Raw genomic sequence first — 17,017 nt, 5'->3', positions numbered from 1 at the left:
TCAGCGTCAGACTTGTGTGTGTGTCGTTGGCACCCTGAGGACCTGCACTGCCGAGTTTAAGGGACTTGGGTCTGAGATGACAGCGATGTCACGCAGAGACCACAGACTAAAAGCTCTGAGTACGATTCGACCTGATTATCTCAACAACTCTTCATCCAAGGGAGGTCACACTTGGTGTGTTGGTTGCTGGCACCTCTGAGATGCGTAGTGCAGAGTTAGAGGGTCTCTGGAGGCCCGTCTGAGGGTTGAAGACCCTCAAACCTTGTTGATGCTCACGTGGCTCATGATAGCAGGAGCCGAGACTCGAGGCAGCGAGACCTGATACCCTGTGTCGCTGAAAATGTTTTCCCAGATGGTGAAGGGACGAAAAGCATCGGCGGTCTGTGGCGTTTCCCTGGCTGAAGTGGATCAGCATCACCAGGTTCTCCCTGGGTGTTGTGGTGGTCTTGTGATTGCGGGTCGTTCCTCAAGAAAATTAATTGAAATCCTGCATGTTCACTTAATTTTGGACCATTATCATAGCAATATGTATGTTAAAAACACCTTGCGATGGACTGGCAACACATCCAGGGTGAACCCCGCCTCTCGCCCAAAGGCAGCTGGGATAGGCTCCACCCCCTGTGACCCTTAACAGGATAAGCAGTAGAAAATGGATGGATGGATGTTAAAAACAGACACAGGGTGGTTTTTTTTTCACTCATTAGCAAGATGCTTTGATGTTCTATGAAACAGAATAATAAAATAAAAATAAAATAAAAGTAGAACAGCAGCACTGGTAGAAGCTGCAATCTGCTGCTCCTCTCCAAGTCAGGCGCAGCCACTAGCAGCTGGACAATGAGCGTTTGGTAGTCGGCTCCAACGCCACTGAAAAACATGACTCTGGTTACCATAACAACACAACAATGAAATCAATACATTTACAAACAAACTGCTGGTGAGCTCCTGGTGCGTCCTGGAGGAGGTGGCGTGTCACTGCAGCGAGGAGCATCTGTGTGGGTCAGTCAGTCAGGACAGTCGTCCTCGTCACAAGTGCTGGAAGAACAACGGAACTCCTTTAGGAAGCTCGGTGCGCGTGTTGCACGTCGTGTGAAGACAGAGAGAGAGACATGCTGCTAGCTTTGAGGACACACACACACACACACACACACACACACACACACACACACACACACATTGTTACGATCTCACTCTCTGACGCTGCTGCAGTACTCAGGTGGTGGCCTGCGTCTTCCACCGTCTCTCTGTGTTTGTATCTCCATAGATCAGCCTGCAGCTGCAGGTGGTGTCGCTGGTGTCGGAACCACAGAAGAAGAAGCATCTTCACGTTATCAGCAGTGCACTGTTGTATGGGCTCTCTAGGCATCCTGAATGTCTGCTATTCAAATTTGACATTTGTCCGACATTATTTACATTCCTCTTGTACCGGTTCTACTGGCGTGTTGTTGCGTTTGTTGGTGGCCCTCTGGAGGCGAGTGGGCTGGTGTGGCTCCCGCAGGGATAGATGGAGCAGGGGACTTTGATCAGACTGAAATTTGGTTGAAATCGCAACATGACCTTTGCCTGATAGCAGAGTGTGTGTCAGAATAAATAATGGCGGTGATCGGAGAGGTCACGATACCAGATACTCGGTACGTTTTACTGGCGTGTAGCTGTAGTAGATCGGTGGACTGGTGAGGACATTTTCAGGACTGTGTGATGAAGGTCAGGAACCAGCAGCAAAAGTGTTTCTCCAAAGCACTGATGAAAAAAAACAACTTTATATTCCTTTACATGCATATTCAGTTATTGATAACGATTATTGAAATGACTATGTTTATTCATTCCTCACCGCCTAAGCGTCTGTGACTGGTGTAACACCAGTAGACAGGCTAAGTGGGTCCCTGGAGCTGAGGGTGAAAGCTTCCCCATCAGGCTGATGGTGCTCTCGTTACACCATCGGTCTCTCAGGGTCGACATTAGCATCACGCGCTACATCACTCTGGGTCCACTTCCTCCGTCAGACCACTTTGAACAGACACTTCGGCACCACACTGCACCCGCCTCCCAGGCCATCACCTCAGATGATAAGTACTGGTTTGTAGTTCAACTGGGGGGAGGAGGGGCACTGGAATCAAACTAAATGTATAGTGTAAGTAAATATATGTATACTGAACGTATTTTGTTTTTAATTAAACAATTTGGGCTTTTTGTCTTACAATTTCTTTTATTTTGAAAATTTATACCTCAGTTTCCTGTCTGTCTACCATCCAAGTGTTTGTTCTAAATGACAAATTTAAAAAAGAATAAGTTGCTTTTTTAAAAAATTTATGTCAATTTGGGTCTGGAAACCATAAAACCATGTGATCTGGGTTTTTGATTTCGGTAAAAACAGCCTCAGGTTTTGTTGTTTTTTTATTCTAAACCAAACCAAACTTGTGTTTATTGTTCAGTAAAGAAGAAGAAAATAAATTTTTGATTGTCTTTTGTTTTTGCTTTTATTGTGACACTGGAGCAGTTTTCTCCATTTTCTTTGTTGGAAAACATTAAAAAAAGGATTTATGAATTTTCATTTGGAACTACTAATGAATGGCAGATTATGTGATGGTATCTGGACCCGAATCGATTAAACATCCATTTTTGTGATGTATTCTGGCAGCGGCTGTTAGAGCTCACCAGGACACGTTTGAGCCGACCAGAGCGTGAACGACACTAAAAATTCCTACCTAAGGGTTCGTTTGAAAAAAGGTTTTACAAAGTCCCTGACAACAACTTTTACTCTGGACCTGAAGAAATCTTAGGCCAAGAGGAAGTGGCAGGGTTGACTGTTGCTACGGATGATGTCATGCTTCAGGAACAGGAACACTGACAAAGCCTGCAGTGATTGGCTGGCAGGGGAGGGGAGGGGTTCCTGCCAGGGAATTCGTCATAGAAACACGTAGGACGATGCTGACATGTTCAAACGATGATCTAAAAATAAATTAGTTTCACGATTTTGTATGAAACCAAGAGTAGCTGTCCTGGGTGTGTTCAGCTCAGTGTTGCACACCTGTACGTCGCTGAAGAACAAGCGGATAAACGATCTGGATTCCAACCCCGGCTGATAAGAAGTGTGACGCTCCGGACCAAAGAGAAAGACAAACTGCCAGAGCAGCTTGTCTTTCTTGCTCAACTTGAGGGTGAAAGGAAGAATTAAATGAACATTTGGAACTGAATTAACATCAGAAGGCAGAAAAGAATCATGGGAAGAATTATTTTAACAAATAAATGTTGTTTTCCTCCACTGGGATGTGGAGCCCTGGAGGGCTGCAGGCTCCGGCGAGGGCAGTTGGTCTGGAGCTGGTTTGAGAGCCAAGACGCTTTGATTAGACATTCAGAACTCCTGATCCTAGAACTGACACGGCCATTATTCCTCCCCTAAATCAGCAGGTTAGAAGCTGCTTTGGCCTTAAGATCTTTAGTGATTGGTCTTGTCTTGGTTCTGGGCTTCACTGCCGCCGCCTCCGCCGCCGCCACAGCAGCAGCAGCAGGCCCTGTCATCATGTGATCATCGCTAAGATAACCACTGCTTTCTGGAAGCAGTCCCTGCAGCCTGTCCTGTTCTCACTTATCATGTGACAACATTGGATTAGATCAATCAGTACACATTCACACACAAGTGTGTGTTTGCGAGGGTTGTGCTACAGTTTAGTTTATTTCATTGCTTCCTACATCAGTATTCATCTATCAGACGGAGGCTTTGGCTGACGAGGCAGATGTCGGTCTGTCATATCTCTCGCAGCAGTTATTTAACTGAGTGAGCAGAACACATTTTCCCAGAATTCCGCTGATGTCATTTGATGGTCACACCTCTGTTGACCACTGCCCCCATTGGCAATGTTTCCTTCACACACCATCATGGGATAATTAAACCCTGGGCCGCTCCCATCCACACGCCCCTCGTCACTCATCTGTGCCTTCTGCAGTGCAAACACACGCGCGCGCTCGTGCGTGCGCTCAGATGCAGCCGGTGTGTTTTGCTAGATTTGAATAGTTCTGCTGAATGAATCTCTATTGCTGCAATGTGGTTGCTGCCAAACCTTCAGCCCAGGAGCCTCTCACCTCCACCTCCTGTCCTTGGAGGTGCTTGGAGCAATAAATGTTGGTAATTTAGCAAATGCACAATGTCAACGTTTTGCGGTTGCTGGCGTCCCTGCTGAGCTGGCTCCGCTCTGCTCGGGCTGCGTGTCTGATTGGTAATGTGGAGCTTTGAGGAGGAACATCTGGCTGCCCTGGTCAAGAGTTTGGCAGAGCTGTGAAGCAGCTGATTCTGTTCCTCAGCTGTGTTTGGACGAGTGGCGAGCAGACAAAGATGTGTTTGTGCAGCATGCGCCGTACCTCATACCCCACCGGTGTGATAAGAGAGCGCTCTCACCTGCAGGGCTTTTTCATGGGGGAGGGTGGGGGGGCTGAAGAGACTCGTTTAAAAAAGATATTAACAATTATAGGCCAAACAACAAGTCGTCTCCTTCAAAAGTCTCAGCCTAATGTATTTTTTGAATACTAGGAAATATTTCCCTCAGAGCTGTTGATAATTGTCCTAAATCCGGAATCACGGCTTGATAAGAAGTCTCACTGAGGTCTTTGTCTCTGGTGTCTAACCAGCATAAAAGGAAGAGGACAACTAAAGTGGAAACGAGGTAAACACGGTGCAAAGAGGAAGACTGCTGGATGTCCTGCGCACAGCAGGTTGATGCACCTCGCCCACGAGGTCGACACGTATTGACCACCGAGTCACTGCCACCTGACCGCCTGTATCCGCGGCGGCGGATCGATAAAATCCACGTGGAGTACAGTGCCGATTCAAGGCAGCTGATGGAGGGATTTTTCCTCCTCAGCACGGAGCTGTGGACCTCTTCAATCATTCATCACCGTGTCTCATGCACGCCGCAGACGCTGGTGTATGAAGGCGAAGGTTCAACCTTGACATTCTTTGAGATTTCCAGAAATGATCTGAAAACTTAACACTCCTCCTCGAGGGGCTGCACACATCCAGGAAGTCACCGTGGAAACGCTTTTTAAGTCATTGTCAATGTTTTCACTCAGATTTTATTTTTTCAGTAATTCTCCGAAAGAACAAAAAACGTAAAACTATCAATTTATTCATTTTAATAGATTACAAAGTAAAATCAAGCTTTTCAAAGTAACAGCAGCAAATAAGAAGAAGAAGAAGAAGAATTTCAATTTATGCAGTGCCTTTCACGACACCTAAGGATGCTTAACAATAACACACACAAAAACAATCAAGGCAACAAATTTAACAGGCGAAGGCCTGGGATAAAAGTGCCTCTTCAACAGGGATTTAAAGGATTCCAGGGTTTGGGCCTGGCGGAGGTGTGTTGGGGGTGAGTTCCACCGAGTGGGAGCTGCCACACTGAAAGCCCTGCTCCCAAAGGTGCGTCTGCTTGTGTGGGGGAGGGTGAGGAGACCCAGGTCTTCATCATCAACCATGTTTCCTCGTTTACAAACAGGAACTGGGTTCACTGGTATGCAGTGCTGACATTATTTGGCGTACTGCTCCTTTTTCTTAGTTAACTTTCATTCTTCCTCATGTGTGTTATTGTTTCCGTTGTAGCTTGCTCACTGGCTGCAGCTAATGCTACATCAACAAGCTCCTCACTGCCAGGAGTGATGCTAACGTTAGCATGCTGCTCCTGCTCCAGGTTGGTTTCAGATCCAAGCAGCATTGTTGAAATCAAAGCGATAACTCCCCCAAACAGTGCATTTTAGCGTTCAAGTGCTCACTGATAGGAGTCTTGAGCTCACAAACATGTTTTTCCTCTCCTGCAGCGCCTCTGTGTGACTCCAGAATGCGGGAAGAGCCAGCCACGTATATTTAGCTTGAAGCGAATGGAGACTGAAACTGTCCGCAAACATCTGTTAAGATATCCTCTCACGGTAATCGTCCGTTACAACCCACGTCTTCTTAATCCAGCTGTTTGCTTCATAATCCACAAATAAAAAAGAAAAAACTATGACACTTCCAGTTCCTAGCGAAGTATCACGTTAGCATCATTCAGTAAAGCTGTTTGGCAGCTGCAAAAAATTCAAACAGTTTATGATATAATTAGAAATCCTATGGATTGTTAGATCTTTTATTGGCATACTTTATCAAATTAAAAGTTCAGTAAAAGTTTACCCCTTGTAGTTAAGACATGTATGTTTTGAACATCGACCATGTATCAAAGCGTATCTTCATTTTTTTCCCTTCACTTCAGCAACTGCTTACAAGCACAGTGTCACGTTAAAAATGCAGTACAAGTATGTCAAAACAACAAAATGAGAGAATTTCCTCATGCAAGCTTTTCCCATCTGGTCCAGAGCAAATGTTCTTATCTTTGGTTTCACATTGTGTGACGTTATGCTGACATGTTGTTTTTAACCTTGTTGTTCTCTTTTTGTAACGAGGGTTTGAGAGAGACTTGGGCTCCGTCCAGCCGAATGGTGCCTGGCCCTCCAGCTGTCACTGATCCATGATACAGATTCAATTTCTAACCCTGAACAATGAAAACAATCAATATAAAAATGTTCCAACGTTGGTCAACATGAAATTATGAACTGAACAATGCAGCCTTCTCAGCGATCGTCTGCAGTAAAGCGACTGGTGGTGCAGAGTTCGGTTCATGTTGGCCTCATAAATAAACGCTTCAAACGGGCCTTGCCTGCTAAGTCCTGGTTTACAAGTCAGAGCAGCATATGTCCTGGCCTGCTGCCTTGCAGCTACAAGTTGTTCGTACTAAAGTTTGAATGAAGTGATGAATGTTATTCAAAGATGTCTGCTCAGCCTCAGCTGGCTTGAGGAGGCGGTCATTGTTTACTGGGCCGGCGGTTTATTCTCTCAGAACATGTCAGGCCTCTCCTCCTGTGTTTACTAAAAGCACCGCAGCTCCCTGAAAATATGGGACGGTGTTAGAAGAGACTACTGGTCTCTGTCCCCGCACTGATGGCTGACCAACCACATCATAAAACACTCACGCCTGGACGTGCCTCCCCTCTCGCTCCCCCGCTAACCCCCCCAAACCGACAGGGACAAAACTGAACCAGCAGATTGTTGTTTTTTTCATCGTTTGGAGTTTACTCAACATTAGGAGCGCCGTTTGTACAAGATCAGGATTTTTATTGACACCACGACTGGTAAATTCTGCTTTTGTTCCTCCAAATAACCTACAACTAAAAAAACAGGGCTGTTGGATCAGTTGCCAACAAAAGTAATTTAGCCTTTGAATTAAAAGCAGCAATGCTTCACTGTGGTTGTGGTTTTATCAGAGCTGATTTTTGGAGTTTTATTCTGGAAAAATTCTGACAGGAAGTCAAGTGATCTTCTGCTTGCTTGTGATTAGCTTCACGTCGCTCCTTCGTGCGCCGCGTTGTATATTTACACTACTTGCTCATCCTTCTCCTGATTTTACTAACTTTACATTACCACCACCACGACTACTACATAAAGTACTATAGTCTCAAGTACTTGTGTTTTTATGACTTTCCCCTCAGTCTGAGCATTTGAACAGGACCTGCTAGTCTCAACAGAAGTACTGATAAGTCTTCTCTATCTGAGAGACATGTTCCAGTACAGTTTTTTCCTTCCCTCTACTCTTGCTGATACCTGAACTTGTGTATCAGCTGATATCGAGTACTGATCCAGTACCAGTGTGTAAAAATATCACTTATCTGTCAAAACTTCTTTGTGTCAGTTCTTCTGAGATAACTAGGAAGCAGCACGGATTCATATCATCGCTAATAAACGATGTGTGGGATTAGATCAGAGCAGAATCTGAGGAACTCCAAAAAAGAACGTATTTATACAAATAACAAATAAATTCAAGCTTTTTCTGAGTGTCCAGGGAAACCAGGGCCAGGAGGGGGTTTGGAGTGGAGCTTTCTGGGTCCCAGAATGGGAGCGGAAGGCTGTTGATATGGTTCAAGGCATCCACACATGTTGCTCATGCAATCAAACACCACTGTAAATTACTGCATCCCAACAGAGAAACGGTAATCCAAACAAGGGGCGAGTATTAAATGTCCTGGTATGTTTTTGCAGTCTTTCTCATTTCAGTACAACGTGGACGGCCGGATCAGGTTTATTTATACAGTCTTCTATCTCAAGGATCTCACATAGTTTCACATGCAGTGTAATATATACTGCAGTCTACAAGTACTGTACACACTATGTACCATATTACATCATGGTGTATACATATTACATGGATATGTCAAAGATTTATATCTTCCACGATGTTTCACCTCATTTATAAAATGAATTTCTATATGATCACTTTTTCTGTTAAATACTACAAGCTACTTTGTAACAGGTACTGTTTGTATAATTTGGCATCAACAAGTCCTTATCACAACAAATTCTGCCCGAAAAAGTTCTATTTTGCTTTTTTTCAAAGGGTTTTCTGTCTTTCAAGTGCTGCTCTCTGTCCTCTGATTGACGTCACGCACGGCCAGGGGTTCACTCTAAAATAGCTCTCCTGGCTAAGTTTGGAAACTCCGAGCATACTGGAGGCATGTTTAAAACAACAAACAATGTGGCTGGCTGTAATTTCTTTCTTCACATGCACAAAGAGTTTGTTTCAAAGGAGCAGCTTGAGTCAGCACTTCAGTGGATGTCTCTGAAATATTTTTGCATGGATCACATGAAACACTATCAGAGAGATCTGAGCCGTTACTGTTCTCCGGTGCTGTTGACCCATGTGTAATGAAGACTGCTCAGGCTGTGTGAATGGTTTTATTTTCATCCCAAGTAGCACTCCCAGACCCTCTCCCAGCACATAAATCCAGAAACTGTTATGATTGGCTGGGGTTGTCTTTATTATCGCATACTTGAGCGTCCACGTCCAAAGACAATAGTCGTACGTCTACTGTCTCTCCAACCGCCTGAAATCACACCAGGATTTTGTACTCGAGGCCACAAAATTTTGCACTTGTCAAATTCAAATAAAACCTCTGTTTAATTTTGTTTTAAGATGGTCATAATTTACGGAAATGTCTCCCTTTATCGAACACGGAAGAAATAATTACCCACAATTCCGGTGTAATTTGAATTTATGCTGTTAAACCCGCATATTTAAAGCATCAAAGAGCCCTCAGACGTCCAGATGTGTGGGTTGTTTAGCCTGGTAGCTTTTCAGCTTCATAGTGCGTGTAAAGACGGATTCACGTGCAGGATTCACACCAGCACGGCCGTACTTTCGTCATTTTTTATGTTATTATATTCATTTTGATATTCTTGTACTTCCTTCATTTCAGTCTTACAGATTGGAAGTAAAGCCTGGTTTGAGCCTTGATTGATTGACAGATAAAAGAGCTATGAAATCGACGTCGGGAGCCAGTAGCCGTCAGGCTTTGCTTCCTGTCTGTAAGACTAAATAGAGGGCTACAGTTAAGGTAATGTACACATGATATTACATGAGTGAGGCGAACAAAATTCATAAACAATGTTTCTATAAGAAGGACAAGTTACATGTACATGACGACCACCGCCGCCTCTTCCACCTTCGACCAGGTTGTTGTGTAACTGTGATTTTCTTCTTCTCTCTTCACAGAGGAAACGTCGGCTAAAGAAGTCAGCAGGGTAGGTTTTGGCCTTGCGTGCACTTATGACACTTGTGCGTGTATGTGACAAGGAACACGAAACTACACTTAAGAGATTCCTCATTTCACATTATTAATATTCAGTGTTTGCCCCGCGTCACTCGGCAGAAGGCATTGAAGCACACTGAAATGACTTGGCGCTCTTGAAGAGGCAGCTTAACTACACACTTTGGTTTGTTCTTGTTTTTACTCTGAAGGAACCTGCCAGTTTTTTGGGAAACGCGCTTATTGTCTGTCATGTTTAGGGCCAGACGAGCAGGCGGAGACCCCTCTCTCCTCTCTGGTGAGCTCCAGACCTCCACTGGAGAACTGACTGACTGCGTGTTGGCTTAGCGAACGCTAGCAGTGGCTCAGCAGAGAGAAATCAGAATACACTTTTATAAATTAATTTTCATCACTTTTATTCACAGTCAGTGTGAAGCTCAGCTGGGCTTCTTTTAATGAAGGCAAATACTGATTTGGATCAAATTGTATTTGTTGATTTTTGAGACGTCTTAGCTCCACTGTTCCATCGCTGGCGCTCAAGCAGCTAAGCTAACCCCCAACCATCTGGTGGGGGTCTGCAGCCCCACTCTGAGGGGAGAGACGGGTCTCACTCTGCTTGACTGACACTAAGAGGGGTGGACAATAAGCATATTTTCCCAAAAAGTTGGCATGTTCCTTTAAGCCTTGCTGACCAACTTTGGAAAGAACGAACCAGTCACACCTGTGCGCGCTTTGGTGCGATGACGTTAGAAGTGGAGGGTTGACAGCGAGGTTGTAGTAAAGAGAAGACCTTTCACGCGTCATCTCGACCCCATTATGCCCACAGGAAGCGGCGTGTCAGTGCCCGCAGCAGGGTCCTAGAGCCCTGTAGACAGGGCTTACTAACACATATTCACAGAAAAGAGAAGCGAGGGCCACTCAACCCTTCAGTGCGTCATCCATACGTCTGTGCAAACAGGATGTGGGAGGATTGAAGGCATCCCGTGGGGGGAGGCTTTCTAGTGCGCCACTCTCCCTGCCGTCCTGTCCTCACCCTCTCCGCAGGCGCAGAAATAGACAGCTCTCTGGCCTCGCACAAGGCAGGAGGTCCGCCTCTTACATAACCACACTTTTAAGCTGAGGCTGAGCATCAAAGCCTGCCAGGGCTCTAATCACAGCTGTGGGGCTTCGGTGGCCTCCTCTCGGGACTGTGGGGGGATCCCTGGGCTAGAATGCAGAAATGAAAGGGAGTGTAAGGGTGAGGTGGAGGGTAATATTATGATGAATGGCTCTATCTTTGTGAATGGCAGGAAGATGATCCCTGTTCATTCATTCATTCAAAAAAAGGGTAAGAATCCTGGCGTTGGAGGGCTCCAGCAGCTAGCTGCAGCAGTAACACGAGCGTGGCTGCAGTGCAGAGGGCAGGTTGTGGACACATATTCCATTGTCTTAGCGGTTGCTGCATCCTGAAATTCAATCTCAGTGATAATGTGAGGTTGCAAGGCTGCGGAGCTGCAATTTCTGTGTGTCTTGTGTCCAGCAGTACCAGGACACAAATATGCAGGGTGTGGTGTATGAACTCAACAGCTACATGGAGCAGCGCCTGGACACTGGAGGAGACAACAAACTCCTGCTCTATGAGTTGTGCAACATCATCAAAACAGGTAAAAGTAGCACTCATCCAGGTTGTCCAGCCTCTCAGTGACATGAAAGCGGCTTTAACAACATAAAGAAAAAGAGCCCTGATTACCGTCTCTGAGTTTGACTGCTGTCAAATCCTCTGAACTCTGAAAACCAGCCTCCTGTTGGGGAGAAAGGGTGTCCTCAGCTGTCACGAGGGCATCTCAGGTGTCCTCAGGTGTAGCTGAGGACGTTCATCATGGCCCCGTTGCATTTGTGGGTCAGAGGCACTGTTAATGCTGCCTCACTAGAGTAGCTTTAACACACTGAGCAGAATTATTATTATCTCCTCGTCATCATTAGTTTGCATCACGACGGGATTTCTCGTCTCAAAGCCAATGGGAACCTGACGAAGGGTTGTCAATCATGGCCCGTTTTCCATCTCTTTCCCTCCAACCGGTCAAAGCAGACGTCTGTTCCCACTGAGCCTGGGACAGGCAGGAACGCTGCTGCTGTTCATGGAGAATGGTTGGGTGTGAATTAATTGAAGGAGTGTTAGTTGCAGACCTGCTCTACTTGTTGAGTGTCACGAGAGAACTTTGGTTGTGACCTGGCGCCGTACGCTACGATACGATGAGTGCCATAACATCATTTTTTGTCTCCTTTATCTATAAACACATAATGATGATAGCAATGAAGGAAGCACACCAGCTGACGTCCTGAACGTCTGCGATGCCATAGATGCGTCTCCGCTCTCTTCCTTTTGTATGATAACATGACCTGAATATTAACTTGAAATGGGACTGGAGAGGACGACTGGGACTGAGTAACTGGATGGCAGTCAAAAACCTGGGTCAGGGTGCCCTTGTTGTTAACTGGGACATTGTTAATAGATGGTTATTAGACTGCAACTGGACTGTTGTCTCCTTGTCATGCTTTGCTTGCTTTTTTTCTGTTGCAAACATCTGTAGCCTTGTTGTGTTTCAGTAACTTGACCCTTCTCTCTCTGTCCTGCAGCAACAAAAGCTGACGGATTTGCACTTTACTTCTTGGGAGAATGCAACAATGTAGGTTTCTTGAACACTTTTTTCACCACAACTGCAGTGATGTGCATTTATTTGACTTTTTTTTCTCTTCCATGCTTCCGCATAGAGTTTATGTTTGTTCACTCCAACGGGGGCCAAGGATGGTCCTCCAAGCCTCATCCCCTCCGGCCCCATTGCATTCGGGACGACCATTGCAGCTCATGTTGCCAAGACTCGCAAAACACTGCTAGTGGAGGACATCATGGGGGTAAGACTGTGTCCCAGCAAGCCTGTCGGACTAACTCACCAGACAAAGCTGGTTTAAGTTTTCATGCTTGAAAGAAAAACAGCTCATCAACCCTGCACTATTACACAGTTTGAATCAGCAGTTAAGTAAAATGAAGTTCCTTCTAGTAAAATCAGTTTGAGGGATGCCTGCGGATCCTCCAGTCAGGCCCTGCTGATGTGGCCAGGACAGAGGAGTTTATTTAATTTAATGTAGTTTAGTTTAGTTATTCAGGACCCTCATGAGTCATCACCCTGGGTAACAACCCCACCCTGGGTAAGCGGTTGGAGATGTTGTGACATAGCGCTGATTAATGACATGCTCCTCAGGAGCTTTTAAAAACGTAGGGAAGTGTTGCTGAAGGTGCTAGCAAGCATCAGACCCTCAAAATAGACAAAACAATCAGATTCTCTTCTGCCATGAAAGCTCAACATCTTTCCTGTGTGGTCAGTTTCATTGTAATTGGGTTGATATATTAACGCTCCTCCTGTGTATTCCAGGACGAGCGCTTCCCCGACGGCACAGGGCAGGACTCAGGGATCCACGTTCACTCTGTCCTGTGCCTCCCCATCCTCACTGCCATCGGGGACCTCATCGCCATCCTTGAGCTGCATCGGCACTGGGGCAAGGAGCCCTTCAACCTCAGCCACCAGGAGGTCAGTCTGACCTAAACAGAACTCACAGAGAGTGCCAGGCTGGAGCAAGGCTCATAGAACTTCAGTTAGCCTGGTATTCACCTTCATCTGGATCGGATCTGGTCTCTGTCATTTAGTGGGGTTCAGCTGAGTGTGAAGAACTCCTTATTTTATCCTCTGAAGTCTCTCTACTGGCTGTTGATGCAGCAAATACAATAAAATCCCAATGAGAAAGAAATGAACATCAAGGCAGCACAAATATATGCTTTGAAGACTCGTGTGTAAAGTTAAGAATTCTCAGCATTCTGATGATTCAGTCCGACTGCTTTTACACGTTTAAACCATTAGCACAATTAGCTGTAAGCGCATGATGTCGAGCAAACAGTCCAAATGTAGCAGACGTGGAACAACTTTATCATTTATTTGAAGCTGTGACACATCGAAGGCCAGTGTTCCTCCGTTTGCAGCTCTGTTTCGGTGTTGCTAAACTTCCTGAGTGACTCACTAGCTGTCGCAGCCATGTTCTGGCTGCTGCGCCGTGCAGGGCAGATGGCTAGCAGAGTTACCCTTTTAGCTGGAAGCTGCTGTGTCTCTAGACAAGTGTGCGATATCATGTACTAATTATGAATTTTAAAGTTGTCAGTGGATGTTGGGAGCTAAACTTGACTTCTTTTTTTTTTTCTAGGTTGCTACCGCTAATTTAGCGTGGGCTTCAGTTGCCATTCATCAAGTTCAGGTGAGCAAAAAAACAAAGTTAACACTTGAGTAGATAGATGCATAGGACAACCGTGAAGCCTGCCCGTCCCACTTATTATGATGCTGGCTGACTTTGTTTGTTCTGGTTCTGCTCTGGTGCTTTTAATGGGGAAATCCACTGTGTACAGGAACGGGGTTGCCACTGGGCCCTACCCAATCAACTCAGCTGTAGATTCAACAAACAGCTCCCCCAGGACGTCATTACGGCCCAGTTCTGTTTTTATATGAACAGATAGCATAACACCTCAGAGAAGCAGCGTCCCACTGCAGTAGTGGCCACGGTGGACCTCTGAGCCGCCGTGAGCGCTGCAGCACTCCTGGGCTAGCTGCTTGCTGCAAAACACTCAGCAAGTTCATCTGTTTACAGTACAAGCAAGGAAGCCGGGTTCTGTGGGAAATGTGTGATATGTCTGAGGGCCAAGTCATGACCTACTTCTCCTTGTTTCTAGGTGTGCAGAGGCCTCGCCAAGCAGACTGAGCTCAACGACTTCCTACTAGATGTGTCAAAGTAAGAGTCGCTCTCACTTCATTGATAGTTCATCAATACCTCAACAATACGGATGACAAGAGTTCTAGTCTCAGCACAATTATGACTAAATGTGAGTGAGGATTTCGCCTCTTCTCAGGTGAGGTCCAAATGAGGCTTTGATGCTTTTCAGGAAGTTTAGCTCTCATGTCTTGAATGTGAACGTCATCAGAGCTTCCCATTTGTCAAACATCTCAATGCGTCATTTCTTCTTTTCGCACAGAACATACTTTGATAACATTGTGGCAATAGATTCTCTACTTGAACATATTATGGTGAGTGTGATTTCTGCAAGTACGTGTTCATTCACATTGTCCTCAAGGCTACACATCCTGGTGTGTTAAGTTATGTGTGTTAAACAGAGGAGTGATACTGTTGTAGTACAGCGGCTTCGATACTTCAGGGGCACCGCTAATACTTCATTACTGATTATTCGTAGATAAATAAACATACCAAAAGACTTGGCTAGTTTTCAGTGTTGCATTACTGTTAAACAGATATGACCCTCCTGTTTCCCACTTCTCTGTTGTGCATTTTGTTGCCTTGTGATTGTTATGTCATTCCAGGTCATGTAGGTCATCTGTTCAAATCACTGAACTGAACTGGAACAACCTCTAGTTTTCAATATTTAACTGCTCCGCCCCCTAGAAACAAGTAAAAACTGCAGATGAATGGAATTAAGTTGCAGGTTATTTTTTGATGTCATTTCACTTCTTATGAACCTTCAGTGTTGCTCACAAAACTCTGTCCCCGCTGCTGTTTTGCAGATATATGCAAAAAACCTGGTGAATGCAGACAGGTGCGCACTCTTCCAGGTAGATCACAACAACAAAGAACTGTATTCTGACCTGTTCGATATCGGGGAGGAGAAGGAAGGCAAACCCGTCTTTAGGAAAACCAAAGAAATTAGGTTTGTATGATTTCCCCTTTTCTCTGCCAGTTTTGTTGCACTTCTCATAAAGCGCGGTGCTGCATCTGCTGTCTTCTTCCCCGCAGGTTTTCGATAGACAAGGGAATAGCTGGCCAAGTGGCTCGGACAGGGGAAGTCTTAAATATCCCAGATGCCTATGCAGACCCACGGTTCAACCGGTAACCTCTAACAGATTTGTCCTGGACTGTTCTGCTGTAGCCTGACGTATTTAGTATGTAAACCCTCTGCCAGGAACATGCTGCACTCCCACGAGTCACTGATGTGATCTTGTTTAACAGAGAGGTGGACCTCAAAACCGGCTACACAACGCGGAACATCCTGTGCATGCCCATCGTGAGCAGGGGGACCGTTATAGGTGTGGTGCAGATGGTGAACAAGTTAAGCGGAAGTGCCTTCACTAAAACAGATGAGAACAACTTTAAGATGTTTGCTGTCTTCTGTGCCCTGGCCTTACACTGTGCAAATGTGAGTGGGCTGAAGAATCAAAACTCTCTCTTCTTTCTTAATTCATTCTCTTTTTATTCTTTCCGTCCCCCTTGAAGAGGTTTTTTTCAGCAGTGTAGCAGTGACGTCATTTTTGATAAAGGTAGTGCCAAATATAGTCGCTAAGGAGAAATTGACCCAAAATATGAACAGATTAGCTCACTCTTGAATCACTGGCGCTGCTGCTTGTCTATCAAAGCCTCCTCCTCCTCTGTGGCACTTGACTTAACCTCATCTCGTGGGACAAACTTGGGCAGGAGCGGCGTCACAAAGCTGGTTTTCAAAATTGATGAGGCATGTTAATATTTTAAGACAAGCTGTCTGCATCTGTCCTCTGACAGAGTTGTGTAGCTCTAATTTATGCCTCGTGTCCCGGACGCGTAGGCCAGCGCCTGATTTGTGGGGCCTTGCAGTGGAAGGTGTGAGCTGTGGTGCTTTTATTTGCCGCACTGCTGAAGACTGTAGTGGACACCTCAACATTCTCTCCCACAGTGACACTTAGAGAATTCAGCAAAGACGCGACTGGTATTTATAGCTCACGCACTGGAGCTGCTCTCTTGACATCTCAGAGACTAATTCTGTGACTTCCCCGTGTGTCTGCCTGTAGATGTACCACCGGATCCGGCACTCTGAGTGCATTTACAGAGTGACCATGGAAAAACTGTCTTATCACAGCATCTGCACATCAGAGGAATGGAAGACCCTAACCCAGCTCAACCTGCCTGCTCCCATCTATAAAGAGATCGAAACGTGAGTGTGGAGGAGCCGTCTCAGCCTGGCTGGGCTGTTGTGTGGCACCCAGGTTCAAGGTTTTTTTTGTAATACTTTATTTTTTTCAGCTTTAATGCAACAAACCGTCGCTCTCATAAGTAGTAAAAAACAAATAAATCACTGAAGTGACGCACTCACAGGTTTTGTTGTTATAGTAACAACCAGATAAAAATAGGGCACCAACAACAGTGGGGCAGGAGTCGGTCGCCGCAGACTGTGACATCATCATCATGGTTGTATGTTTTCGAATCTCGACAAGTTATCAGTTGTTTGTGTGATGCGTGAGACCCTTTTGTCCTTCAGCAGTCGCACCTTCCCCGCTGACACTGAGCTGCTGGTTGGTGGGAGGTTCCTGACAGAGCCTTCGCCTTGTGATGGCCTTTGCACTTGCTGCCTTAAAGACTTCCA

General features: G+C 45.6%; 1 protein-coding gene across 6 annotated transcripts in view; it reads left to right on the top strand.

Moving 5' to 3' along the window:
* The window catches only part of pde10a (phosphodiesterase 10A), a 53,683-nt gene that overhangs the window by 29,584 nt on the left and 7,082 nt on the right, over nucleotides 1-17,017 (top strand). For 4 of the 6 annotated variants that reach the window (XM_086180459.1, XM_086180457.1, XM_086180463.1 and 1 more), the window contains exons 3-14: nucleotides 9,564-9,592; nucleotides 11,117-11,240; nucleotides 12,214-12,263; nucleotides 12,349-12,489; nucleotides 13,008-13,163; nucleotides 13,828-13,878; nucleotides 14,348-14,406; nucleotides 14,648-14,699; nucleotides 15,192-15,334; nucleotides 15,421-15,513; nucleotides 15,634-15,820; nucleotides 16,446-16,588. In XM_086180459.1, the coding sequence (XP_086036585.1) occupies nucleotides 9,564-9,592; nucleotides 11,117-11,240; nucleotides 12,214-12,263; nucleotides 12,349-12,489; nucleotides 13,008-13,163; nucleotides 13,828-13,878; nucleotides 14,348-14,406; nucleotides 14,648-14,699; nucleotides 15,192-15,334; nucleotides 15,421-15,513; nucleotides 15,634-15,820; nucleotides 16,446-16,588 (1,228 nt within the window). The remainder of the gene's footprint in view (nucleotides 1-9,563; nucleotides 9,593-11,116; nucleotides 11,241-12,213; nucleotides 12,264-12,348; nucleotides 12,490-13,007; nucleotides 13,164-13,827; nucleotides 13,879-14,347; nucleotides 14,407-14,647; nucleotides 14,700-15,191; nucleotides 15,335-15,420; nucleotides 15,514-15,633; nucleotides 15,821-16,445; nucleotides 16,589-17,017) is intronic. The other 2 variants (XM_086180458.1, XM_086180461.1) reach the window with 1 other exon arrangement.

This window comes from Aulostomus chinensis, chromosome 16, assembly GCF_037954235.1.
Source record: "Aulostomus chinensis isolate RoL2024-O1b breed Wild chromosome 16, RoL_Achi_v1.0, whole genome shotgun sequence".
In the NCBI taxonomy this organism is placed as follows: Eukaryota; Metazoa; Chordata; class Actinopteri; order Syngnathiformes; family Aulostomidae; genus Aulostomus; species Aulostomus chinensis.
This window is presented reverse-complemented; position numbering and strand designations above follow the sequence as displayed.